Raw genomic sequence first — 18944 nt, 5'->3', positions numbered from 1 at the left:
GGAGGCAGGGAGGGGACAACCCTGGAACTCGGAAGGAGGGAGGGAGGGGGGACGACCCTGGAACTGGAAGGGAGGGGGGGCCCTGGCACACACTCTCATGCTCACACACACACACACTCTCTCTCACAGACACACTCGCACCCAGTCTCACTCTCTCTCTGGCACACACACACACTCGCACATTCACTCTCTCTCTCTCTCTCTCTCACAGTCACTCACACATACACTCTCTCAAACATACACACTCCGAGGAAAACCTTGCTAGTGCCCGTTTCATTTGTGTCAGAAACGGGCCTTTTTTACTAGTATACATTAATTGTAATAATACTCTGTTCATCTCATTCCGTTAATGACGATTGTCATTGCGGCATAATGTAAGGCACATTGAGCCTGCAAATAGGTGGGAAAATGTGGGATACAAATGCAGCAAATAAATAAATAAATAAAATGCAGAAAAAAGGGTCCCACTGTACAAATGGCTGGTGCAGCTGAATACCTGCAGTTAACTCACATGGAAAACGTGGTTAATTCCTTCCAGCGCATGTCAACTAGAGCACTGCTAATGGCCTCTAGCGTCTGCGTTTACTTTTGAGCTTCGGGGCCCTTCGGAATTATCATCACGACGGACCGGGAGGCTCAACAGTGTTATTTATAGCACCCAGCTGCCTCTCCTTACACAAACTGAAATTTAAGAGGTCCTAATTAGTTAGATATCCTGCGAATGCAGTGAACCGAGGTACTGGCGGAACTGGGTTCGATTCCCACTGTAGGTCCTTGTGACCCCGGCCAAGTCACTTAACCCTCCATTGCCCCAGGTAGAACAAAAAAGGCAGCATTCGATTGTCAGCCCACTAGGGACAGAGAAAGTACCTGCGTAAAATTAGTACGACACTGTGTATGTCTAATAGTGCTACAGAAATGATTTTGGCAGTTAATAAATAAAAACAAAACAAAACAGTAAACTAAGCTGTCCTAAAAACACTTGGAGAAATCAGGGGCAAAACCAGGATTAAGAGCCACATAAGATCCCCTGGCACCACACCTTTGAGCCTCCGTTCTTGAGTTGCAACATATCCACACCGTGAATCCTAATTAGGCGGCCCAGTGTATCAGTGCAATGTTGTATTTTTTTTTAGTTCCAACAATTTTTTTTATTGATGATGTAATAAAGTCTACATACAAAACAATCAACTAAGTCTGTCTACAAGCAGTTATCTATAACAAATACTAGGACTAGAGGGCATGAGTTGAAGCTACAGTGTGGTAAATTTAAAACGAATCGGAGAAAATTTTTCTTCACCCAACGTGTAATTAGACTCTGGAATTCATTGCCGGAGACCGTGGTACGGGCGGTTAGCTTGACGGAGTTTAAAAAGGGGTTAGATAGATTCCTAAAGGACAAGTCCATAGACCGCTATTAAATGGACTGGAAAAATTCCTCATTTTTAGGTATAACTTGTCTGGAATGTTTTTACGTTTGGGGAGCGTGCCAGGTGCCCTTGACCTGGATTGGCCACTGTCGGTGACAGGATGCTGGGCTAGATGGACCTTTGGTCTTTCCCAGTATGGCACTACTTATGTACTTATGTACTTATCAGCACTTACCCCCCTTCACCCTTCCCTCTCCCCTCCCCCCCTTCCACCCCATTTAGCTGTTTGAACGGAACACCACCAATCGTATAACCCAGCCTCCCCAGACCTGCTAGGAAGCCCAGATTAATAAGATGTCCTCTTCATTTGGGGACATCCCACGTCTCCAAAGCTCCAAGACTGAGTCCTCCCACGTTATACCTCCTCATGTTGTTCTAACAACCAACAGTGCCAGGCCAAAGCCAATAATTCTCCGTGACAAAACACTTCTTCCCTCCCCCCCCACCTTCCACCGCAATGTTGTATTTTATAACACGTTCATGCTTAAATAGGTAAAAAAAAAAAAAAACTTATTTGATGAAAAAATGGGAGGAAAAACCTCCTACAACTCTGGCTGCACAAGCTCCTCAGAACCAAAGTGTCCACATAGCACATCATGGGTTAAAAAAAAAAAAAACACCCTCCCTTATAAGCACACTTAATCAGGGAAAAATGTTTTTGTTTTTTAATTATGAATAATGAAAACACTTATCTGGAGCTCTGCTCGAAATCCATTCTGTTGCTGGCAATCAGTCTCCAAACAGTGAGGTCCCGACCGACCCGTTTCGCCAAGGCTTCTTCTAGAGACCACCACTGTACTTTCAATCTCAAATCAGAATATCGCTGCGAGACAGCCAGTGAGCCCAGTGTGTGCTCCTGATGTGCTACGTGGACACTTTGGTTCTGAGGAACCTGTGCAGCCAGAGTTTTATCACCTCCCATTTTTTCATCAAATAAGTTTTTTTCTTTATTTTTTATTACATTTGTACCCCGTGCTTTCCCACTCATGGCAGGCTCAATGCGGCTTACATGGGGCAATGGAGGGTTAAGTGACTTGCCCAGAGTCACAAGGAGCTGCCTGTGCCTGAAGTGGGAATTGAACTCAGTTCCCCAGGACCAAAGTCCACCACCCTAACCACTAGGCCACTCCTCCACATTAGGATTCACGGTGTGGTTATTGTTTTACAACTTGTTAGGATAGTGAACTGGATTGAATTGTACCTCACCCACATATAACATATGGTATAAAAGAGACTTGACTTAGAAAGTCCTCATATCTGACTCAGAAAAAGAACTGTGAAATGAGGGGCTGAAGGAGGAAGGATGCCTCTGCCTTCTAAAGGCACACAAAGCTTTCTAATCCACTTACCACACAATGCGCCCCTGAATGCTGCAAACCACATGCTCAGCTTGCAGCCACCAGGCTTCCACCCCACCTCCAGTATTCATTCATGAGAGCCCAAGCGCAAGCCCCCTTGAAAGGCTGGTCAGAAGCCCCCCACCCACCCCCACCTGTTCAGGCCACGACATCCCAATACGGAAGTCTACTGACACTAGAAGGCCCTCATCCATCAAAGCCATGCGGAGTCCCGACAATACCCTCGATCTGAAAATGTGGCTTTTATTGAGCTGAGAAATAAAATGAGCAGGAAGAGTCTCCTTGCCAAATCCTGATACCGGAGCAAAGCAAGAAATATGTGTGGGAAAATGTGTTGCATCCCTTCTGTTCCATCCAGAACAAAAAGTCCAGGCGCTGGGGGTCAGGCAGGGGATTCTCCAGCACCTTTCACTGATGCCAGCTTCCCGCTGTTCTGAAGACGCTGTGATCTCTCAGCAGCCATGGTGTCCAAATTCAGGACTCTTACCTTTGAATACACATGCAACAAATGAGGGCCAGGAAGCCTTCTCAACATTATTCTGCCCTTCTAAGAGGGTCGCCCCCTAGCGGGAAGAGACTAACTTGACAGTGACCCCACTACTTGATAAATGCGAGAGGAGGGGGGGGGGGGGAACGGTGAACTATGGGAAAAGGGATAGGAGGGAATTCCAGAAATTTGTAGTAGCTCTTAATATGGTAGATGCTTGGCAGGAAACAGACCCTTAGTGAGGAACTATAGACATATCTCTGCTGTCCACCAGACGAACTCACGTATTGATTTCACCTTCGTGGACAGGGAACTGGTGACAGCATCACTGGCAGTTAAAACAGAGAATTATGTGCTCGGATCATGCACCGGTGTAGGTGGGATTGCAGGAAAAAAAAGGGGGGCTCCAGGGTCTGTTATATTGGAGCTTGTATGATAGACTGTTGGATGACGCAAACATTGCGAAGAAAGTACCGGGCTGTTTGGAGGAGTCTCTACCTTCTAACTGCACAGGGGAGGCACAACCACAGGCCATATGGGAATGCGGGGCCACAAATTTATAGCTGCTTATCAAAAGAGGAAATCAATAGGTTATACACTCTTATTAAGAGACTGGAGGGAGCCCATAAGCTGGGGAGGAAGGACATTGGGACTAGACTGGGAAAAGAAAGGAGGTTGTTGCAGGATTTTGAGCTACAGGATGATCTGAACTATATAACCTACAGTTACTGAAGCAGCAGTCGCTTGAATTTGATAATAAGGCAAGTGGGTTACTTGCTTATCGCTTGAAAGTTCACAGGACAACATTCTGAGTATTAAAAAGCAGGATGGGGGAGTTGTTAGGAGGGAAAGGGAGATTAGGGAGCGTTTCGTAGAGGTGGCCGAGTGGAGGCTATTAAGCAGTTTCTTGAGTCGGTGCGTTTGAGGAAGATCTTCTTGGTTAAGAATGCTTCTTTTTTGGACTGGCCAATTACAGAAGTTCAGATTCAGCAGGCCCTTAAAACTATGAAGCCTACAAAGGCCCTTGAGGTTGGATGGATTTGGATTCACGGTTAAATTTTATAAGCAATGCGGGGAGCTTTTGGTCCAACTGTTGGTGAACTTGTATAATTCTCTGGGGAAGGGGCCTAAACTCCCCTATTTTATGTGACTAGCAGGGGTGTCGATCTTACAAAAATAAAGTAAGGATCCTGCAGATTGTGGCTCGTATCGGCCCAGCTCCTTGTTGGAAGTCAATGCAAAAATATTCACCAGGATTTTGGTTGATTGTCTTATGAGCTGGGTGCAGAAATTAGGGCACCCAGGCCAGTCCAGGTTTATACAAGGTAGACAGGCGGAGGACATATACAGCAGGTACTTAACATTATGGATAGAGGTAAAGGTCTCAACCAAAATTACTGCTACTGTAGGCCTACGCTGAAAAGGCCTTCGATCGAGTGGCCTGGCCTTTTATGTTTCAAGTTTTGGATAACGCTGGGGCAGGGCTCCGTTTGCTTGGTTGGATTGAGGCACTTTACAATGTTCCACTAGCGGCTGGCGGTCTTTGAGTTGCAGAGGGGCACCCGACAGAGATGGCCTCTTCTTCCAATCTTATTTGCGTTAGTGATTGAGCTGAGATTAAGGAAGTGGATGTGGATGGCATTGAGCATAAGCTGAATCTCTTTGCTATTACACAGCCCAGGAAATTGTTGGGGGCCGTGGTGAGAGGGTTGCAGACCTATGGGGTGGTGTTGGACTCTTGTTACTATGCATAAGTCAGAAATACTTAATGTCACCCTGGGTAGTGATGAGCTGGAGGCAGTACAGACACTTTACTCTTTTAGATGGGTTAAATCTTCATTCCGGTACTTGGGCGTCCCATACGGGGGGGGGGGGGGGGGGGGGGGGGGGGGGGGGGGGCGGAGACCAACTTTTTAAAATCTTAATTATACACCTCTTGTGTGTAAAATCTATCAAGATTTGGAGAACTAGGATAGGCTATGTGTATCGTGGCTAGGGAGGATTACGACCATAAAGATTATGCTGCTGCCCAGGCTTTTGTATCGTTTTCAGGCATTGCCCCATTCTTGTGGCAGCTCTAGACCTCTCCAGATGGCAGTGGTGCCTATCTAGGTTTTTTGGGGGGGCTGGGTAACGATAGCAGATGTCCATGGCCAGCATGTGATTGAGCTCGAGGGAGGAGGGGAAGTTGGTTGTGCCAAATTTACGCAAGTACTATCAGGATGCACAGATGAGGGCTCTGTTGGAGCGCAAGAGCAGGGCTGGAAGTAGTGGGTGGGGTTGGAGTATGGGAAGCCACCAGATGTCCCCCTGGTTACCTGGGGGAAGGAGGGGGAATGGTGAGGGTGGAGTCGGGGGCCTATATAGGCACTTGACCTTGCCTGTTTGGGCGCAAATGGGGACCTGGTTGATAGGGAGGGAAGAGGTATTCCTGGTACACACCTTTGTGTTTTAACCCGGGGAGGGATCAGGAGATTTTTCAGAGGTGGGAAGAGAAGGGGTTGGTATGCTTGGGACAAATTTTGGGCCTTACACGGTAAATATAAAACTTGAGGCCGAGAGGCTTATTTCCTTATCTGCAGGTGAAGCACGATATACAATCTACAAAGTGAAGTTAGGACAGGAGAAGACGGCTTTTGAGCTAGAAAGGGCCTCTCACAGATTTACATATGTTTGAGTAATAGGAGGAGGGTGCCACTGAGGTACACGAGACTGCGGGAGAATGATTTGGGAGGGGGTTTTCAGAGACTGAGTGGGCCGCTGTATGGCAGCAGGTGGAAGCTTTGGGAATTGCAACTGTTATTGTGGAAAACGGGTATAAAACACTGATTATGACAGACAGACAGGACAAGTAAGGGATAAGGGTTAGGGCAGACAGGACATATCAGGGAAACGTGAAGATTTTATCAATATTCTGGTATGTGATATCAATAAAATCTTCACGTTTCCCTGATATGTCCTGTCTGCCCTAACCCTTATCCCTTACTTGTCCTGTCTGTCTGTCATAATTAGATTGTAAGCTCTATTGAGCAGGGACTGTCTCCATGTTCAGGTGTGAAGCGCTGCGTACGTCTGGTAGCGCTATAGAAATGATAAGTAGTAGTAGTAGTGATTCGATGGTACGCCATGCCAACTTTGATTAGTAAGGTGTTAGGGGTTGGAACATATGTGATGGGAGTGTGGAGTTTTGGGATCATTTTTTTTCAGTGGCTATCCCAATTATGCCATGGGCAGTTTGCTCCCTCAGCTGAGGCTGTGTTTCTCAATACGCCATTAAACAGGGCTGACAGAGAAGGAGGAGCAGCTGATTCATCTGGGGCTGGCGACTGCCCCAAGTTTGCAGCAGGTAGTGAGTAAGCCGGATGGATGGTAGAATATAATAGGGTCCGCTCTTTTGAGAAGTGGTGATTACCAGTTCTGGATAGGAGAAATACATAGTTGGGGCAAAGGACAGATTAGGTTAGGTTACAAGAGGAAAGTTCGTCCTACAATAAGAGCTAAAGGTAATAGGTTAAACCAATCATGACAAAAAAAAAAATAGCTTTAACAATTAGGATCATTAAACTGGAAATCAAGATAATTAGCAAAACAGTTGAGATATAGAGAATACATGTTGTATAATTGCATTTTGTTAATTTGAATTTATGAGTTGTCATTGTATGCTTTCTTAAATAAATAAGTTTTCAATAGTTTACAGAAGGTCAATGTTGGGGGTGGGGGGTGGGAACGGGGTTTCAAGCCTGGAAAAATTGTTACTTGGGCTAAGGCGGGAAACAAAAGGCTGCTATTTTTGGTAGTGCAGGGGTGGCGATAAGGGCTTGTCAGATTGCTGAGTGGGACTTGCATTGAAGGAACCAAGTGTACCCGTCGCAAGTTTGTCTGTTATGGTCTACTCTTCTAATTATACCATTAAAAAAAAAAAAAAAAAGATGTATAGATCACTTCATCCATCTACAACATAACAAATTACAATCCTCTTTAACAAAGAGACACACAACAAAAGACTGCCTACCTCCATTTCACTTATCACCCTGAATAAACCACGTCCACCAGCTAACTTCTGCTTTGGGTTTTTTTTCCTGCTTTCCACCCGTCGGTCCAGTTCCCAAATGCAATAAGAACCTCCTGAATTTATTCTCTCATAAAGGCCGACTGCTAACTTAGCCGGAAAGCCCAGCACGAACATAAACGTTTTAAGCCTTTCCTCAACTTCTCTGTTCTCAATACATAGCACTTGCCTACTGGAAGAAACCGCGTCCGTTCAGACCTAAGAGACAAAACAGAAGGGCGAAGGGCGACTAAAATGATAGCGGGGATGGGACGACTTCCCTATGAAGAAAGATTAAGGAGGCTAGGGATATTCAGCTTGGAGAAGAGACGGCTGAGGGGAGACATGATAGAGGTATATAAAATAATGAGTGGAGTGGAACAGGTGGATGTGAAGCGTCTGTTCACGCTTTCCAAAAATACTAGGACTAGGGGGCATGCGATGAAACTACAGCGTAGTAAATTTAAAACAAATCGGAGAAAATGTTTCTTCACCCAACGTATAATTAAACTCTGGAATTTGTTGCCGGAGAAAGTGGTGAAGGCAGTTAGCTTAGCAGAGTTTAAAAAGGGGTTGGACGGTTTCCTAAAGGACAAGTCCATACACCGCTAATAAATGGACTTGGGAAATATCCACAATCCCAGGAATAACATGTATAGAATGTTTGTACGTTTGGGAAGCTTGCCAGGTGCCCTTGGCCTGGATTGGCTGCTGTCGTGGACAGGATGCTGGGCTCGATGGACCCTTGGATCTGCAGGGAGATGGGGTGTGAAAATGCTCCCTGTCCCTCGACTACATCTATGACCTAAACACATGATGTAAGGCAGAGGGGCTGCTGTGTATTCTCTCCCCTTTTCCTTGCATCACTTCAGCTCATTTTTTTTCTGACTGAGGAGCTGTTTTGTCTCCAGGCGAGAGGTACCAGCACAGGCCACCTGCTGATGCAACCCTGGGTCTGGCCACAAACACACACCTGCTCCCCCTCTGCTTTTTTTTTTTTCTACTGCTTGCAGCTTTTGCTCTCAAGCAGGTAATTTACTGATTGACTCCACAGGGAGTGAAGCAATAATGTGCAACAGGTTGGGAAAAGTTGCATCAAGCCAGAGCCTGCTGGGAGCTGGTGTTTTCCACAGCGCTTCAGAGATACAGCTCTGTACAATTTGCTCTGTCAGTCATGCTCCAAAAAGCACGTCTGCAGCGAGTTGTTGGGATATGTAATGGATTTCTTTTCCTTACACTCTACTTTTGCAATCCCAGCAAATAATTATTTTAATTTACTGCTATACAGCGAAAACATACTTTCTAAAAACACCGAAAATAAAAATCACCCCCGTGAACTCGGACATTTTTCTCTACAAATGTCCTTCCTAATTCTCTCAGTAGAAGGTACATTTCTTAATTCATCAAGCAATTTATTCCAGCCATCCACCATAACCACTGGATCTGTAAACTGTTTAATTATGTAAAGGAAGGTGGTACATAAGACAGTAATAAACATAAACCACTTGTCTGAAAGCTTTTTCTTTCACTTTTGCTTTACTAAATGAAATGGTTACAATGAGTTTCTCAGGGAACACGCAAGAGCACTCATGCGACACACCTTCGTGTAAAGCACACGCACACACGGTGTATTACTGCTGCAAAGAGCGCAAGCACTGCCTGCCCACAGGCTGAGAAGTGTGAATGCCACTTCCGAGAGCCCCTCACCCCGAGGATCCAGTCTGCATAGCCCAGAGATTTCCTCCTAACACATTAAGCTCCCTACAATGAACCGATGTTTTAAGAACAGGTTGCAGGGGTCATTTGCTTGATAACCTGCGCAGACGTATACGGTCTGTGCCAGAGCCGGTGGTTGGGAGGTGGGGCTAGTGCTGGACAGATTTATACGGTCTGTGCCGGGGCTGGTGGTTGGGAGGCGGGGATAGTGCTGGGCAGACTTCTACGGTCTGTGCCAGAGCCGGTGGTGGGAGGCAGGACTGGTGGTTGGGAGGCGGGGATAGTGCTGGGCAGACTTATACGATCTGTGCCAGAGCCAGTGGTTGGGAGGCGGGGATAGTGCTGGACAGATTTATACGGTCTGTGCCGGGGCTGGTAGTTGGGAGGCGGGGATAGTGCTGGGCAGACTTACACGGTCTGTGCTCGGAAAAGGACAGGTACAAATCAAGGTAAGGTATACACAAAAAGTAGCACATATGAGTTTATCTTGTTGGGCAGACTGGATGGACCGTGCAGGTCTTTTTCTGCCGTCATCTACTATGTTACTATGGGACTCATTTTCAAACACTTAGCCTTCCAAAGTTCCATAGGTTTCTATGGAACTTTGGAAGGCTAAGTGCTTTGAAAATATGCCTCTATGTAACCTCTGTCTCAGAGAAATTAGAACGTGAATAGTGCCAGAATGTGCAGCCGGCTCCCGGGTGGACCTCAAGTGTATGCTTGAAAGACTCAGCTCCTATCAAACCCCAGATTTCTGCCATCCTTCTCGGCCTACCTGCAAGTATTGTGTATATAATAATATGCCTGGATGGAGGAGGGGCACTTTTATGACATTACTCGTTGTTTAGACAAGGAAATGAGATGGCTACAGCTCCGAGGAAGCGATTGTGCGGGGTGAGGTAAGCCAGATTAAGGACATAGGCATCTGGATCGATTCAGATTTGTGGCTGGGAAGGCAGATCACGAGTTAGAAAACGAGGACCAGGTGATCCCACTGGCAAAAGCCCTTCACTAGCCGTGCCTGGGTGCCAGCTTTCTTCAAACCAGGGAGACTCTCTCTGTAACAGGGCCGTAGAGGAATTTATGATCAGAGGAGTTGAGGTCTTGAAAAAGATTAGCTTCACTTGTCACCTCAGTTGAACTCATGGGTATTCAAGCAGGCATTTTCACCCATTGGGGTACATAAATGGCAATCAATCAATCAATCAATCAATCAATCTCCTTCAAAGACACCCCATTTACCAGGGCCCCCAGCAACTTTGCTTTTCTTAAGCAAAGACAAAACCTGCAATGTCAACCCGCCAAAAACTAAGCAAGGAAAGGCTTCTAAAAGGGAAAGGGAATCATAGTAAACATAGTAAATATAGTAGATGACAGCAGAAAAAGACCTGCACGGTCCATCCAGTCTGCCCAAGAAGATAAATTTATATGTGCTACTTTTTTATTTGTACTGTCCTCTTCAGTGCACAGACCGTATAAGTCTGGCCAGCCCTATCCCCGCCTCCCAACCCCCAACCCCGCCTCCCAACCACCAGCTCTGGCACAGACCCTGTAAGTCTGCCGAGCACTATCCCCGCCTCCCAACTACCAGTCCCGCCTCCCACCACCAGCTCTGGCACAGACCGTATAAGTCTGCCCAGCACTATCCCTGCCTCCCACCACCGACTCTGGCACAGACCGTATAAGTCTGCCCAGCACTAGTCCCGCCTCCCAACCACCAGCCCTAGCACAGACCGTATAAGTCTGCCCAGTACTAGCCCCGCCTCCCAACCACCAGCTCTGCTATCCAATCTCGGTTAAGCTCCTGAGGATCCCTTCCTTCTGCACAGGATTCCTTTATGTTTATCCCACGCATGTTTGAATTTCGTTACCGTTTTCATCTCCACCACCTCCCGCGGGAGGGCATTCCAAGCATCCACCACCCTCTCCGTGAAAAATACTTCCTGACATTCTTCTTGAGTCTGCCCCCCTTCAATCTCATTTCATGCCCTCTGGTTCTACCGCCTTCCCATCTCCGGAAAAGGTTTGTTTGCGGATTAATACCTTTCAAATATTTGAACGTCTGTATCATATCACCCCTGCTCCTCCTTTCCTCCAGGGTATATATGTTCAGGTCCGCAAGTCTCTCCTCATACGTCTTGTAACGCAAATCCCATACCATCCTCATAGCTTTTCTTTGCACCGCTTCAATTCTTTTTACATCCTTAGCAAGATACGGCCTCCAAAACTGAACACAATACTCCAGGTGGGGCCTCACCAACGACTTGTACAGGAGAATCAACACCTCTTTTCTTCTGCTAGTCACACCTCTCTCTATACAGCCTAGTAACCTTCTAGCTACGGCCACCGCCTTGTCACACTGTTTCATCGCCTTCAGATCCTCAGATACTATCACCTTGATATACTGCCTCTCTGTGGTTTTTACAACTACATTCAAAGCGGTTTACGTATATACAGGTACTTATTTTGTACCTGGGGCAATAGAGGGTTAAGTGACTTGACCAGAGTCACAGGGAGCTACAGTGGGAATCGAGCCCAGTTCCCCAGGATCAAAGTCCGTTGCACTGACCACCAGACTACACCCCCGCTCCACCACTAGGCTACTCCCCCCAGCAGTGGTAGGAACTGGCACCATTTCAGAGACCTTTGGCCTATAAGATTTTACTGAAAAAAGAATTGGACCTTCCCGTGTTCAATAACTCATCAGCACCATAATTATAAACGGGAACGTTCTCATCTAGAGTCTGTTGTTCTCCAACACCTTTGTCCAACATAAATGCCTGATCTCTGCAACACAACAAGACTAAAGTACGTAATGGACATAACACAACTCCTCAGTTTTACGATTCCATAATGTGGCTGTGCCACATGAACTTTATCTAACCATAATATTGCTTTGTATTTGTTTACACCGGAGTCTGGAAACGCCTCTCCGGTACTATGTAAGCCACATTGAGCCTACAAATAGGTGGGAAAATGTGGGATACAAATAACAAGTAAATAAAATACTTGTCCATGTTAAAGGCTGCATCTCACTCCGAATGGTTCAGTACAACTTCTCCGATATAAAAAGCTTCCCTTCCTGATCTTTATTCTACTGCTATTATTGGGCCCCAGAAAAAGAAAAGGGGGGGCAGTGTTTAACAGGGAAGGCCTTTCTCCACCTAATACCCTCCTCTGGCAACGTACGTCTTCTGGAAAGAGTGCACAGCGGTCTCTCTTGGACATGCATTTGTGAAAAGACTGCGAGAAGGCTGGAAAACCTGAGGGCCAGCATTTCACACTCTGGATTTCCTCGATTTGATTGTTATTGTTGGCCCCAAAAATGTCAAGTTAAATCAAACACAGTTAGTGTAGAAACACAGCTACTGCCATTGCGTGCCAGACAGGATGCAGGAGACTGGATCTGGCATATCCAACTTCTTAATACTGCTCCAGTGAACAAAAAGAAAAACTTAGTGGGATGAGGGTGGAGACAAGAAACTCAAAGAAAAACGCTCGCTTTTATCCCTTCATTAGCCAGTTCATGGAGAGTAGGCGACAACGGATCTGACGGAGAAGAAACCCAGGTCCAAAGACAGCACCTACCACAATATGAAGAGGAGGAGGAGGAGAAGGAGGGACTGGCCAGATGTGTGTTATACATCTGTACTACACAAGGGCACATCCACTACTACTACTATTAAACATTTCTATAGCGCTACTAGACTTACGCAGCGCTGTACAAATGAACATGAAAAGACAGTCCCTGCTCAACAGAGCTTACAATCTAAATTGGACAGACGAACAGACAGCTAGGGGTGGGGAAATTGCAGTGGTAGGGGTGATAAGTGAGGGTGTTGAGTAAGAGAGTCATGGTTAGGAGTCGAAAGCAGTAGCAAAGAGGTGGGCTTTAAGCCTAGACTTGAAGACAGCCAGAGACTGAGCCTGACGTACCGGCTCAGGGAGTCTATTCCAGGCATAGGGAGCAGCGAGATAGAAGGAACGGAGCCGGGAGTTAGCAGTGGGGGAGAAGGGGGACGACAGGAGACATTTACCCAGCAAACGGAGTTCACGGGGAGAAGTGTAGGGAGAGATGAGAGCGGAAAGGTACTGAGGAACTGCGGTGATTTAACTAGAGCTGACATTGTGATGTCATAATGCCTCAGTCCACCAATGCCTAAGAGCCAACCTCATCAGTGATGTCACAATGGCTTCATTGTCCTATCCTTGGCTCATACTACTACTACTACTATTAAACATTTCTATAGCGCTACTAGACTTACGCAGCGCTGTACAAATTAAATGAAAAGACAGTCCCTGTTCAACAGAGCTTACAATCTAAATTGGACAGACGAACAGACAGCTAGGGGTGGGGAAATTGCAGTGGTAGGGGTGATAAGTGAGGGTGTTGAGTAAGAGAGTCATGGTCAGGAGTCGAAAGCAGTAGCAAAGAGGTGGGCTTTAAGCCTAGACTTGAAGACAGCCAGAGACTGAGCCTGACGTACTGGCTCAGGGAGTCTATTCCAGGCATAGGGAGCAGCGAGATAGAAGGAACGGAGCCGGGAGTTAGCAGTGGGGGAGAAGGGGGACGACAGGAGACATTTACCCAGCGAACGGAGTTCACGGGGAGGAGTGTAGGGAGAGATGACAGCGGAGAGGTACTGAGGAGCTGCAGAGTGGATGCACTTGTAGGTCAAAAGGAGAAGTTCGAACCATATGCGGAAGCGGATAGGGAGCCAGTGAAGTGACTTGAGGAGAGGGCTAACATCAGATATCCAATTTCAAGGATGTCTGTACTGAGTCTAGCCTCTCATTCTAACATGTGTCATATAACTTACAACAGTGTCCCAAACCAGCAGAGGGCACAGCTAAGTCTCTAACACTGCTACGGCAGCACTGTCTGACCTGCTCTGGGCTCTCCATCACATTACAGTACTCAGCCCTGCTGATGGACACACAGGAACACAACCCAAGACCCACCTGCTTAAGGGACAACCCTGCCAAAGTCACTTAACCCTTCTGCATCCTGGCAGTATCTGACCAGGGCTCCAATCCAAGACCTCTTCAGTAGGTGAGGGCTGATATCAGAGGAACAGCAAACCTAGACTGCAATCACTCAAGAGGAAGCTGAAGAAAAGCCTTTGATGAATTGATTTCCCGCAGGCACAGGCTCACCCTTTCCCAAGCCTCAAACTTCAAGCTGTTGCTGTGAGCTGCAAAGCTGATCCCTTTTGCTTCCAAATCCAGAGAACTAGCCCGTGCTGGGTAGAATAAGGAGTTGCAGCCTATGCTGTAAACAGAGTTTTATGCTCAAACCTCTCTACAAGCAGGTGAAATGATCCAAAAACTTCCACTTCTCTCAATGACCTGACACAGAACTTAGCCCCTTGATGAAATCAAAGCAGCTTGGGGGGGGGGCAAGAGTGTAGCCTTCCCTGGAGAACAGCAGGAATGGGGGGGGGGGGGGAATACGATAGACACTGTTCAAATACCTCAGCATGTAAAAGTAACACACAGGAAGCACATTTCTTTCTAAAAAGAGGGGGTTCTACAGTACGAGGTGACGATGCGACGTCCTGCGAGACAGTCACAGAAAGTGTAGTTGATGGATGGAACGGCTGGGATAAGCAAAGCAGTCACTGGGGTCCATGACAGCACAACAGGCCTGAAATCGGGCGTCAGATTCTCTGTCTGGCGTAGCTGCTGTAATTGTAGCGTCACAAGACTCTAGGCATGGAATCCTGCAGGATACCTGAACCAGAGAGACGCCACCAGCACGCCATTTTGAACTGACTACACAAGACGCCAGACTGAATGTTGTAGTATGCCGAAGTTTGTTCCGAAGAAGGAAACGAAACGGAGACTCTGACCAGCAGTCCCCTATCTTTATCTACTCATTCTGTCAGCTGTAATGGTTGTCTTTTGCTACTATTTAGGACAGTTAATAAGGATTGTGAACTGTTTTTCAATTATACACAGTTTTCTCCGACACTTTTATCACTTGATTTAAGTGGAAACTTCAGTGATGTAAAGGGGAGACAACTGAACGCCCCTTTATCGTGGCAAATTCATGTTTAGCTGTCGGGCTTGCTGAGCCTTTACTGATGAGTTTCCACTATCACGTAATAGTTTTTATGTCTTTCTTTGGACTCATATTTCCTTGGGTGGGTTTGTTAGCTGCTGTAATTAGCATTTCTCAAGCACCGACAAGCTACAAAGCAGCAAATATTTCATTCCCAGACACCAATGGGCCAAGGGAGTTGATTAAAGTCAAAGACAGAACTCGGCAGCCCTGAGTCTCAAACCTGTGCTGTTCTGTTTGTCTTAAATCTGACCCCCCCCCCCCCCCACCCCATGTCGTACAGGGATTTTCAGTTTCCCTGATGGTTACAAAGGAGTTAGCACATCATGAAACCAGCAACATACAGAAGTCATTCCTAGAAAGCCTGCAGCTTACAAACACTTGCAAACAATGGGTTTAAGCTGTCAGTCTGTCGAGGGATGGAAAAATCCTTTTTTTTTTTTTTTTGCAAACTGCACTATCAGCATTTCAGTAATGTCACTGTTCAGGAGCCACGTGATCAAAGGCCTTGAGCTGCTGCTCTACACTGCCCCCTGGTGGCCACACACATGACTGAACACAGTACAACTACGTATGTCAAATGCCAAAACACAAACTTGTGTTCACAGCACAAGCTTCTACAGTTATTAATGGGCCTGAATTCTCTTCCTGTGCTCTGGCCCTCCTACTGCTCCTCTGAAGCTTTACTAGGGCTCCCCATGACCCTCTGCTTCTCGCATCTCTTGCACTAGAGTTGCACAGAAAACGAACAGTAGAAGAAACAAGAATTATCAAGACGCTTCGTCTATTCGTCATGAGATTGGAGAAAACCCAGCACTGGCCCTGTATCAGCTCCTGGTGCTACTGCCAAATTTGTTCCAAACAGCATCACCTGATCCACTTTAAACCGGTCTGACCAGATTGAAGAACTGGCCCTGTTAACACAGGATTAAACACATGACAAGGAATGCTTTATTTAAGCAACTGCTCAACACCTTGGAGCAAATTTCTAGTATTCAGAAGAAAGTGTTACTGGTCCCACTCAAGTCTCCTTTACTAAGTCATCACATTGTATTTCACTTTTCCAAGACACTTGCTCAAAGCAGAAGAGTAAACATTATAGAATTCATCAATAAATACAAAAGAACAGACCCCAATTCCTCTGGGCCAGCTTAATGCTACCTAAAGCGGATCCAGCTTCATAACTGGTTATTGCTGGCAGGAAGGGTAGCAACACTTCTTGTTTTGACTTTTAGGGAAGATAAACCCACCTGCTGCTGCTTTCCAGAAACACGGAGCCGCTGCTTTCCCCCAGGGCTTCACCGATAGGAGAGAGACAGAAGGGAGAGGAAAAGGCCTCAGAGTCCGAATCGAAGGTACTGTCCCTGCTCACATCATCTGCAGAGAGATCCAAAGAGCCCTCATCCTCCCCCTGCTCTGTTCTCGATTCCAGCCCTTCCTCCGATAGCTCCGATCGGTTCTGCTCCTCCTGAGAGCTCATTGTCGATAAAATCCCTGAGTCGCTGTGGGATGGCTGCATGGGGTCGGCAGTAGCCTCTGCCGTGCAGGGTGGCTCATCACCTTGCCCGGCGTAGGTGGTGATGTGGATGGTGTTCTCGGCATGCTGAGACACCGCCAGGGTGTCGCCTTCTCTGCACATTAACATTGCTTTCTCTTCGGCGTGAGAGAGCTGTCTGTGGGTGGCTGTGCTGAGCGTGTGGCGGCCTCGCTTGCGAGGGGCTTTGCGCACAGGAGAACTTTCGGGAGTGATGTAACGCAGAGCTTCCTCGTCTTGCCTTTGGATACGAGAATTTGGAACCCAGGCCAGGATAAGCGTGGTACCCAGGACTTCATCCTTCTCCATGTAAACGCACAAATAGCCTAAGAACAGAGAAGTACCAGTTACCATTCAACAGCTGATGTAAAGAGAAGACGTAGGATTAATACTTGAGGAAAGGCTAAAGAGGTTAGGGCTCTTCAGCTTGGAAAAGAGACTAAGGTCTACAAAACGAGTAGAAGTAAATCGATTTTATACTCGTTCCAAAAGTACAAAGACTAAGGGACACTCGAGAAAGTTACATGGAAATATTTTTTCACTCAACAAATAGTTAAACTCTGGCACTCTTTGCCAAGGATGTGGTAACTGCGGTTAGCGTAACTGGGTTTAAAGAAGATTTGGACAAGTTCCTGGAGGAAAAGTCCATAGTCTGCTATTGAGATAGATATGGGGAAGCCATTGTTTACCCTGGGATTGGTAGCATGGCATGTTGCCAAGAACTGGATTTCTGCCAGGTACTTGTGACCAGGATTGGCCACTGTTGGAAACAGAATACTGGCCTACATGGACCACTGGTCTGACCCAGTACAGCTGCTCTTATGTCTGTTTTATTCGGATATTCAGCCCCGGCCCCTATTGAATGATGGCTTTCACCTCCACAGTCAGCATTTAAGAAAACGTGGACTAAACTGGCTGAACACTGACCAGTAAATGTTTGAAGTTTGGAGTGAATCACATCAATTAACCCCTTTGCTACCATAACTGGAGGCTAGCTGGGATACTGCCCTGTATAACCCGCTCACCTGGGTGATGCGCTCCTGGCCCCTGCAGGAGCTCCGGAGGGTGAACACATACATTGTTCTTGGAGTAAATAATTTCACTGTCCAGTACGGAGGACGAGGCACCGCTGGACTGCAGGGTCAGCAAATCCGAGGCTTTAGAAGAGGCACGTCGAAGAAGACGACCCAGAGACATCTCCAGGAGAGTGTTTCCATTATATGAAGACTTCCTACAAGAATCTCCTTACAGCTGAATATCTAGAACAAGAGACATAAAGACAGAGATGCTGTCAAAAAGTGAAAATGCAGCCAGACAGTACAAACCAGTTTCTCTCAGGAGCAGTGTAAATATTTTAGCGCCCAAGTGCTTAATGGAGGATGACGGCTCAGAAAGAATTAATATATCGTGTCTAGACCAGGGCATGATCAATCATCCAGATCCCACCTGGGGTTCCTGAGACAGGGACGCTCTTCCTCTGACTAGAAGACATACTTCGGAGCTCCAGAGAGCAAGGAGGGGGACCATTACGTAACAGGGAACTGCAAACGCTAAAAGTGAATACACAAGTTAAATAAGCCTGAGCTCCAGAGAGAGCCTGTTACATATCGGGAGATGTTGGAATGCAGGACTTAGCAGAAGAAATAAGTGTTGGGTCCGCTGGGAAACAGCGATCATAACACAATCGAATTTGACTTAACTGTAGTGAAGTGACTAAGAAAATCTACGGTAGCAGCCCTGTGACCACATGTTCATCAGATCCCCCATCCACCCAGGTCTGCAAAGGAACCCCACAACAGCACTAACACTAGCTAGAATTCAAGCCCGGAGTTTCTTCCTAGCAGGGAAAAGAACTTTTCAAGATCAAACTAGGGCAGCTCATCTACTAAGCAGGCACAGCCCTGGTACATGAAGCAGCCTCTGAAGACCAGAGAGGGATGAGGGCTCAGGACAAGCACCAACAACCCCTTCTGTAAACTATGAACAGACATGCCTGAGCGACGGGCTACGTCGTGATCCATCGAGCCCTACATCCTGTCGGTCTCTTGGACATTGGCAGCAGCTTGAAGTGGGGATCCCCATTACTCGATTCCACAGAGGAGCACATGGGAATGGATTCACAAGGAAAGCTTCAGCATTAAGTTGAGACTTTATCGGAGTGTGAAACAATATTTTGCTGGCTCTCTCTTGAGGTTTGCCTAATACTTTGGTCGTGCTGACCCAGAACAGGCCCCTACTGTACCACTTGAAAAATATCTGTTCAGGGATCTGTCAGTGGATCTGCACCCGCCCCAGGAGCAGAGCGTG

General features: G+C 46.8%; 1 protein-coding gene across 6 annotated transcripts in view; it reads right to left on the bottom strand.

The window, feature by feature from the left end:
* The window catches only part of TBC1D16 (TBC1 domain family member 16), a 57918-nt gene that overhangs the window by 26211 nt on the left and 12763 nt on the right, over positions 1 to 18944 (bottom strand). For all 6 annotated transcript variants that reach the window (XR_003942682.1, XM_030208611.1, XM_030208613.1 and 3 more), the window contains exons 2-3: positions 17663 to 17896; positions 16354 to 16963 (exon numbers count right to left, since the gene is read on the bottom strand). Coding sequence is in view for 5 of the 6 variants with exons in the window: in XM_030208611.1 (XP_030064471.1) it covers positions 16354 to 16963; positions 17663 to 17834 (782 nt within the window). In the remaining variant the exon portion in view is untranslated. The remainder of the gene's footprint in view (positions 1 to 16353; positions 16964 to 17662; positions 17897 to 18944) is intronic.

This window comes from Microcaecilia unicolor, chromosome 6 (assembly GCF_901765095.1).
Source record: "Microcaecilia unicolor chromosome 6, aMicUni1.1, whole genome shotgun sequence".
Lineage (NCBI taxonomy): Eukaryota > Metazoa > Chordata > Amphibia > Gymnophiona > Siphonopidae > Microcaecilia > Microcaecilia unicolor.
The sequence above is the reverse complement of the archived record's forward strand: the minus strand, read 5'-3'. Positions and strand labels throughout refer to the sequence as shown.